This window comes from Colletotrichum lupini, chromosome 1 (genome assembly GCF_023278565.1).
Source record: "Colletotrichum lupini chromosome 1, complete sequence".
Classification (NCBI taxonomy): Eukaryota; Fungi; Ascomycota; class Sordariomycetes; order Glomerellales; family Glomerellaceae; genus Colletotrichum; species Colletotrichum lupini.
The window spans coordinates 1,064,498-1,074,490 of record NC_064672.1 but is presented as its reverse complement, the minus strand read 5'-3'; the positions used below and the strand labels follow the sequence as shown (position 1 = coordinate 1,074,490).

Below are 9,993 nucleotides of genomic sequence, written 5' to 3'. Positions count from 1 at the left end.
AATAACTAACTATAGGATAACTTATTTAAAATATCTATAATAATTATTTTATAGCTCTAGAATAGAAATAAGATTTATTTTTAATTCTTTTTAGGTCTAAGCTTAACTAACTAGATATAAGTATAAGAACTATTATTATAGCCTATACTACTTTTTAAATTTACTTTACTACCGACTACTTAAAGTATAATACCTCTAGATTATATAATTTATTTAGCTCTATGCTTATTAAGTTTATAATATATAAAGTCTTATTCTTTTAATTAAATATTTAAAAAATAAAGTAGGTTATTTATAGAATCGAAATTCTGGGACTAATAGCCTTAGATAAGTCCTATATTAAGTATATTAGTTAAGTCTAGAAATTCTTAGTTATTATATATCTCCCGAACCTCCTTACTTTAGAACTCCTAAAATAGAGCTTTACTTATTATTATATAATAAACCGTTAATCCTAAACTAAAGAGGTCGTTTTTAATTATTAAGCTTTATTATAAAGAGTAATTTAGTAAAGGGGCTACGTATTAAGTACTAGGGCTAATCTTAGTATAGGAGCCGTTAATAGCTAATCTAAAAAAGTCGATAGTTTTAAAATATAAGTAGTTATTTAAGAGGAAATTATACGGCCTAATATTATAATAAATAATAGTGAAACTATATAAAAGCTTAACGGACTTAATAGCCTTAATTATTTATTACTATTACTATTTAGTAAATACGTTTTTATAGGACTTAAGAAAGTTTTTAAGGGTTCTATTAAGTATATTTTTTAAAGCTAAGGTATATTTATCTAAATTCTAAGCCTTTTCTTTTACTAAATAAGGATGTTTATTAAGTTAATCGTATATCTTAGCTTCTATAGCGATTTTATAATATTACTAGTAGGCGCGGTGATTACTAAGCTAGGCTATTTTAATAATAGTACTATTAAGTAAACGCTTGATATGAAATATTAAGCTTATTATAATAAATTCGCCTTTTTAATTTAAAGAAGGGATTTCTTTATTATAATTATTACTTATATAATTAACTAAGCTCGTCTTAGTATAGTTATTAAATATTTTTAAATAAGGATTTAAGAAGTGAGGTTTGCTTATTTATAATAACTTAGGTAGAAAAATAGAGAATTAAGAGGGTTTATATAGGTAAAGTTCTTTTATAGGTATCTCTTAGTTAGAAATAGTAAAGTAGCGTTCTTTATAATAAGAGGCGCTTATATAGTACGGGGAGGCGGGGGGCTTAGTTATTATATAAGTAGTACTAAGCTGTTAACCTAACTTAGTTTAGGTAACGCTTCCCTATTATATAGAATTAGACTCTTTTAGCTCTTAGCGCATGGGCTCTTTTTAATAGTTTTAGTTCTATTAGCTTATATAAAACGCTAATAGGGATCCTAATCGATTACTTTAGAAATAGCTTATATTAGAAATAGATAAACTCCGAGGCGTTACCATTAAATTATAAAATAAAAGTCCTAATCTCTAAATAGGCACTATTAAGTTTTTTACGAAATACTTTACTTAATAAGGTCTTATAGTACTCGATATATTACTAACGGATTACTATTTACTACCTAAGTCTTATATAAATATAAAAACGGTTTTAGCTTATACCCGTATATTGAATACCCCTAGGTACTCCTAGCCTATATACTTAGATAATAATTAGCATAGGAGGCCCTTACTAGCTTAAGTACTTATATAATATAGGGCTTATAGTAAGAACGGGCCCGATTATTATACCTCCCTCTTTTTTTTAATGGTAGTATACGCCCTCTTTTTAAAAATAATAATAAAGCTAACTATACTTATTAAGCCCTTAACTACTATTTATTACCCTAAGTATAAATATATACGACCTTATCTCTCTAGGGGAGTATTATAAAAGTTAGTAATAAAATAACTTAAATAAAATACTTACGTAGCGTAGGCTAAAATATTTTTATAACTATAACCTAACTTATTACTATACTAATTAGAACTAGTATAAAGGCCCTACTTCGTACTAAGTAAACTAGGACCCTTTTTTTAAACCCCTCTCGGGCCGTATATTCCTAGACGCTAAGAATATACTTAAGGGATACGATTATTATAATAAAGAAAGTAAATAATAAGCGAACGGATAGGACGTATACTTATACTTTAATAAGCCTATTAATATTAGAGCTTAGAAAAGAATTTTATATTAATAAGGGTTTATAGATTAGATTAATACTTAATAATCGACTGAGCTAACTAAAGTAATAAAGATATTACCGAACGGTTTTGTTAAGAAACTTAGCTTTGCTTTCGACTCTTAATAAGGAGTAGAAAATAGTATTTTATAATAGGGAATTTAATAGAAGCGAGCGGTTATTTAATAAGTATTATAAGAAATCTAGGATTGCCTAAACTTACTTAAAAAGGACGGGAAGTATATAGGGGTTAGCAAAAAAGGATTTGTTTTATATTTAATATACTTCTATGTTTTTATACGGACGTTTAATATCTTAGTACTAATATAGTCTAGCTTAGTATAGGAGTACTTAGCCTAGAGAAACCTTAAGTTAATAGGGGTGCTCTATTTATAATTTAGAGTAAATATAAGCTTTAGTATTATTATATAATAAGGATTCTAAATAGATTAAAAAGCTAGTTTTAAATCACCTAACTTCTATTATTAAAGATAAAAAGCGTACCTAAGTATATAGGTCGGTCGTTAAATAATAAATATTATATTTAGTATATATATCTATAAGCTAAGGTTTAATATATATTATATAAGTATTAAAAATAGCTTAGGTATTTATATAAAAAGAGATTAGAGAGTTAAAAAAGGGTAAAGGCCTTTTTGTAGACTCCTATATCTAGACCGTTTCTTAGCTCGTTATATTCTTTTTTTAATAATATAGCTATAGTAGCTTTATGAATTATAAGCGTTCTATATAAAGAGTAGGACGAATTTTCGTATATAAATAGGAAGGGTTAAATACTACCTCTAAAAAATAAAGATAATAATTAAAAGGCTAAGTATAGATTAACTTCTATATTAGTAATAGCTTACTCGTTCTCTTATTTATTTAATCCTTTACAGCGCTTATATTTATTTAATTACTAAGACTTTAGCTTACTTACCAAGCGCTATTAATGATTTAATAGCGCCCTATTAGTTCTTTTAAAAAAGATATACTACTTAGTATTACTATTTCTATCGTTTTAACCCCTTAATACTTAAGGTAAATATTTATTAAAAAGCACTAGACTTCGAGTATTCGTATTAGAAAATGTTAAGAACGGTAGTAATATAGTAATACTAGTTAATATAGTTATTATATCCTTTAAAGCATAGCCCTAGAATATTATCCCCTAAAGCGCAGCCCCTAAAAGTATCTTTTAAATATATCTCCTAAAGCGTATCCTCTAAAGGCATCCCCTAAAAGTATCTCTTATATATATCTCCTATATATATTTCCTATATATATTCCTTCATATATATTGCTATAAATTATCTCATAAATTATAATTCTTTATAGTAGTTATATTAATAATATACTTTAGCTTAGCGCGTTATATAGCTAAGTCTCTAAATAAAAACTAGTACTACTTATAAATATATGAAAACGTATCCTTATTAACTAGCTTAGGGCTTTATATATATTTATATAAGAGTCCTCTAAAGAAGTACCTTTAGGCTATTAAAGCCTATTTATTATTATTAATAAACGTCCTAGGTATATCCTAGTCTAGGCTTAATTATAATAATATAAAGGCTAAAAATAGGTAACTCGATTTAGAATAAAGCTAGAGGCTATTATAACTAAACTATTACTAACGGCCCTACCCTATTACTAATAGTACTAAAGGCTTATAATAGCGTGTTTAGTATAGGAAATATAATACTATATATATTTTATCTCTTCTTTTTATATATTTCTAAAGTATAAAAAGCTATAACGTATTATAATAGGCCTCTTTAGACGTTTAGTAATAGCTAGATCTTTTAATTTTTATTAAAAACGAGGAGATAGGATAATATATAAGAGTAGGACTAGCGAGCTACTTTTACGGTCTATTTTAAAGAATCTATCTTCGGCTCTGGACGGTTTATATAGCTATTTAGAAAGTCGGTATCTTATTTACTAATAGTTTTTAAATAATATAGGCATACAAATATAATTCGTATTAGCCGTTATATACTTTATAAGTACTTTTATACTATTTAGCTATATATAGTGCCTAGTAAATAGGTATATAAGCATTTTAATAGTAGATATTATTACTTAGTAAATAAGCTAATACCGCTACTATACGTCTTATTAATCTAAGGAATAAAAATATAGCTAAACCGTATTATAATAACTAGCTAAGCTAGCTTAATAAAACAAAGTCGTAGCTTAAACGAGGGGCTATAATTTAAAAGTAGTTAGCTAAGGTCTAACGTTTTATTAGACTTAGATATAGTATAATCGAGGTATATACTTAACTTATACTTAATCCCTATTATAATATAAAATATAGTTAAAATATACTATATAAAGTAATATTCCTACTCCTAAATTTATTAAAAGTATTTATTACGTAATTAAATAATAGGTAACTAATGATGTAAATAGCTATATATAGTGCCTAAGATTATTATACGTTAATAATATAACGTATTATACTCTTATAATCCCAATAGTACTTTTATACTATTAAGCTTAATAATAAAGAGTAAATAGTATTATACTATTTAGATATTACGTACTCTATATAGTTTAACTTAGTTATCGGCCGCTTACTGTCTTACTAAGAGCCCGAAAGTATATTACTTTATAAATAACCTATTTTATAATTCTTAACGTTAATAACTCGTACTAGCGGGTAATAACTCTATTCTTACGGTAGTTAAAGAAAATAACGAACGTTACGTTTTAGGCAAACTATTAATATTTATAGACCTTTCTTTCGCGGCCTTAATATAAATAAACAAAGTAAAAAGATCTAAGTACTAAAATATACTATTATTATTAATTTAGCTATCTACTTACTAAGCGCATTATGATATAGCTATATAGCTTTATTTAGCTCTATAGAGGAGTAGATATGGTATTAAAATAATATAAAATACGAGCGCTAATAACTTTTATTAATTAAGAGCGCGTATTAAGTTAAACTAGAGGCTATAATACGGCTAGCCGTATTAAACTTACTTACTATTTTCTTAGGCCTCTTTAATATTAGTATTAAGTAGTATAATATCTTTACTACCTTAGTTATATTAGTATTTAGTAATTATTACTAAATTACGTAGCCGCGCGGATCTTTTAATAATATCCGTCCTTTTTATACTACTTTTTTATAATACCTAAAGTATAACTTTTCGATCCCGGCGTCTACTTTTTTAAACTACAGTAACTTAGTATAAGTAAATAGCTAGAATATACTATTTATTATGCTAATATTTTCCTAAGTATACATAATACTTAACGCCTAATATATACGCTAACTACTTATTAAGGGCGTTAATTTAAAGTTCTCGCTCTAGCTCTTATAACGTTATATAATATAACTAGAGAACGTAGAGCTCTACTCGTAATTAATCGTATCGTAACACTTTATATTCTATTATATAAATAATATTAAGACGTTAGTAAATATAGTCCTCGCTTTTTTTAAGCTTAGTATTAGTAAATATAATAGCATAGCGCGTTAGAGGGTTTAGTAATTAAGATTAAACAATATTATCTAAGCTCTAATTCTTATAAAAAAGAGAAAGAAGGTATTCGGCTCTATTTATTTTAATCAAAATAACGATATAAGGGATTTAAATAGGCTCGGTATGTTCTTATAAGCTTTAGAGAGTTATAAAGTTAAGATATTATCGTACTTAATAATAATAAAAATAACTTACGATTTAAGAATTTCTTACTTATTCTTAAGCGCCTAGTATAGTAATTTACTATTTTTCTAACTCCGTTTTAATAAGTATTTAAGTAATAATATAGGTTTTTAATATACTCCTAGATAGCGATATATTACTAATTATTAATATCCTAGAATATAAAAAAGCTAGTACTTAAAAAGAACCCTAGGTTTGCCCCGCCTATTAGCCTAAGTATTCGCTTTATTAAGTATTGAAAATCTACTTATAAGTTTAGTTTTAAAAGGTTAAGTATAAGCCTATATTAGCTAACGGTCTCTCGCGTATATTTAGTATAGTATATTAAATATATTATATTTATTAAGTATATTAGGCAGGGATAAGCCTCGATATAACTAAAATATAGTATAATCCGTAATATAATATAGCTATAATAAAATACGACTTGAATATAACGAACGTTAAAGTATTAATAACTAATATAAGGAGTTACTTTTAGGCGTATTAATAAGTAGTTTTTTAAGCGTTAAGTAATAGTAAGAAAATAATAAAAGCCTAAGAAATCTCCCTAATATAATTCTAAAGGTAAACTATAGGATAAGAATAAGAAGTACTATTCCCTATTTATTATTACCCCTTATAATACCGACGCTAAACCGCTCGCTACCTAGCTAAGATAAATAGTACTTATCGTTTTTTAATAAGTTTATAGCCGTACTATTTACCTCGAGCTACCCTAGAGTAAGTATTATCCCTCTTCTTATTTATATTATTAATATAAATAGTAAGCTAACCGTGTGCCGTTTATAGCTTTATTACTAAAGAGGTAGTATATAGTAATTCGGTCTACCCTATTTACTAATTATAAGTAGTTCGAGGCTTTATTATTAGAGCTATAATAAGATATCCTTAGGGTATTCGACTAGCTCTTACTTTTTTAAAAAAGACGGGACGTTTTAGAAATAGAATAATATATAAAATAAGCTAAAGTTAACGTAAAGTAAGCCGAGGCTAATGAGTTAGCTAAGGTTATACGCTCTATTAAAAAGGCTAACTAGGACGCTATTAGCTTTTTATATAGCGTTTTACTAAGTAATAATAGTAAATATAGCTTATCCGGGCTATATTTAAAAGCTAATTAAGTAGCGAGAATCGGTAAAGGATTATATAATATATAACTAGTACTAGAGGATTAACGCTTTATTATAATAATTGTCCTATACTTTAATACTAAATATATAAGCTCTTATTAAATATAAAGAATATATAAATAAAACGGACCTCTTTATAATATACTTTAGGTCTTTTAATATAGCTTATTAAGGATAAGTTTTTAATTCGGTTTAATTATAAGGGCTACTATGCTTAAAGAGCGGAGAATAGCTACTATTTAAAGCTAAAAATAGATATTTTTAAATAGATTCCCTAAAGATACGGCGTTAGGTATTACGAGCCGCGGCCCGGACCGTATTTATAATATAAATAGGTAACTATAGCTACTACTTAATATTCGAATAGGCCGTCTTAGTAATTTAAGAATATTAAATATTAAGAATATATATAAGAGAGGAAGCGATATATAGTACTCCTATATATATACTAAGTATAAAGACTAGTACGTATACTTAATAAAAAGTCGCGCTATATTAGAAACGACGCTAGCCTTTTTATATACAGACTAATTAGCTTTTAGTATTATTTGGTATAAGGTCGTAATATTAAGATTACTAATTAAGGTAACAATACTTATTTTATCTGAAACTCTTTATTATTAAACTAAGATCGCTCTTAGTAATATGATAATAATAACCTTAGCTATAATATTTCTTTTAACTTATATATAACGTACGAGGTAGTCCGTAGTACTATAATAATATAGCTAAAGTAGCTTATTAAAGCTAGTATGTTATAGCTACTTAATATATAATATAATATAAACTAACGTCGTCCTCCCTTTGCTAAGGGGGTATAGCTATATAAAGGAGTATTTAACTAAACCGGGATTAAATAGCTCGTACTTAATAATAACTCCTTTATAGGTCTACTAGTCTATCTCTTAGGTATAAATAGCTAGTATTAAGGCGCGTCGAGGTAGTAAACGCCTTAATTACTAGTTAAGTAAATCCTAGCTAGATTATACTAAAAAGTAATAATAATAAGATTACCGTTAGCTAAATAGATATTAAGCTAGCGCGGTAATAATATGTATAACTTTAAAGTAGGGTTTTAAAAGATAACTAAATAAGGATAATAGAGCGTTATATATATAATATACTTATTAAATATAGTATAAAGATATTTTTAGAAGAATAGTAGGCCTATTTTTATCCTTATAAGACGTAGTAAGTAGAACTAATATATTTTAAATAAATATAATATTACTTAATTAATATAGTTCGACGAGGTACTCTTAGCGTACTAATCGGGAAGATCCTATACTCTCCGAACTTACTAATACTCTATTTTATTTAATAACTAACGCGAATAATAAATCGCTCTTTTATTAATCATTTTACTTTTACGTCCGTTTTGCTCCTTTCTAAGTTAGGCTATAACTTTAGTATTAGCCCTAAACTCTATTTTTCTTATAAGTACCGTACTTTATATTATATTACTAAATAGATATTATAATAAGCTAGTAAAGGGTAGAGATAAGGATAGGAGAATAGGATAAAAATAGTAGTATATATTATTTTTAGTAATAACTATCTCAGAGACCCTTATAGACCGCTATTTAAATAACGTCTATATTTAATTTTAGCCCTTAAGTAGCTAGGGTATTAATTTTAAAGTGCGGCCGAATTAGTTCTAAGCTATATAATAAGGGTATTCTTTCTTAATTTAGTATTATACTCTATTTATAAGACCTAGATCTCGGAGCTACTAAACGAGCTATATAACCGTATCTAATAGCCCTAATCTCCGGCTTTGCTTACTAGCTAAAGACCCTTTGTACTTAAGAAATAAATACGCCCGAAAGAGATCTTTTTAAGTAATAAGGCGTTACGTAATACTAGATTTATCTAAGGAATAGAAGTAGTACTTATATACTCGTAATATATAATTTAAATATCCTATAGTAAATATCTAGTATAACGGAATTATTTATAACTATTATACGTCTAGAGCTATATTTAGTATTCTTATTCTTAAGAAATACCTCGTTAAGTAAAGCGCCTTCGAGAGGGTGCTTTTTATAAATTTATACGTCTACTTTTCTAAGCTACGCCTCTAACGAAGAGAGTAATAATATTAAATAGGAAAAGGACCTTTTATAAGACGATCCGTATTAAGAAATGAGCTTTATAACTAGAATAATATCCCCCCTAGATATTATAACTAAAATTAAAACCGCTTACTCTATATTATCTCGGCCTAACTTAAGTAAGAGGAGCAAGGTAATATTTTCATATAGAGTAGTATATATTTATGAAAAAGCTTCTAAAAAACGGTCGCTTTATTTTCAAATAGCTAGCTATAATAGCGTAGTTATTACTAATTCTTTTAATTAGAATTCGAATAAGCCTAGCGCAACGTTTTCTAAGTACGGAATCCCTAGACTAGACTTACTTATTATTTAAGGGTATTATAGCCGTTATAAATATATCACTAGATATTACTATAAAGAATACGCATAGAGGCGTCTTATATATTTAATATAGTATACGCTTATTAAATAAGAAATTCTACTTATAATCTATAGTAAATATATTAATAAGCCCTGATTCTTTAGTAATTTAATTTATATCTAGGTACTAGTGCTAGCTTATGTACTATCCTATATACCTTTTGCTTATTTATATTAGTTTATAGTTATCTTTATACACTATATTATTAGATTATATTCTTAAACTATAATACTATATAGTATAGTTTTAATTATAAATCACTTCCTCTCTTATAAATATTCTTAATAATTGAGAATTTAAAAGTTACTATAATAAGCCTCTATATACCTTTAGTAATAACTATAGTAGTTAGTTCGTAAACTAAAATATAGGGTTAGGATAGTATATAATAATACGAGGGGTACTATATAATAAAGAGCTATTACTAAGTATTTATAACTACTCTTAATAATAGTTTTTTTTTTTTTTAATCGTAGTTATATATATATAATAAGAAATACTATAGGCCCGGCCTATATAAGTT

At 26.4% G+C, this 9,993-nt stretch overlaps 1 protein-coding gene across 1 annotated transcript; it reads right to left on the bottom strand.

Annotated features, from left to right (window-relative positions):
* Positions 1–524: 524 nt before the first annotated feature.
* On the bottom strand, positions 525–686 carry CLUP02_00333 (uncharacterized protein; the record flags this gene model as incomplete). The annotated part of the gene is made up of 1 exon (XM_049279383.1): positions 525–686. A coding segment is annotated over one exon (162 nt), but the record flags the coding sequence as incomplete, so codon positions are not given.
* Between the last annotated feature and the right edge of the window lie 9,307 nt (positions 687–9,993).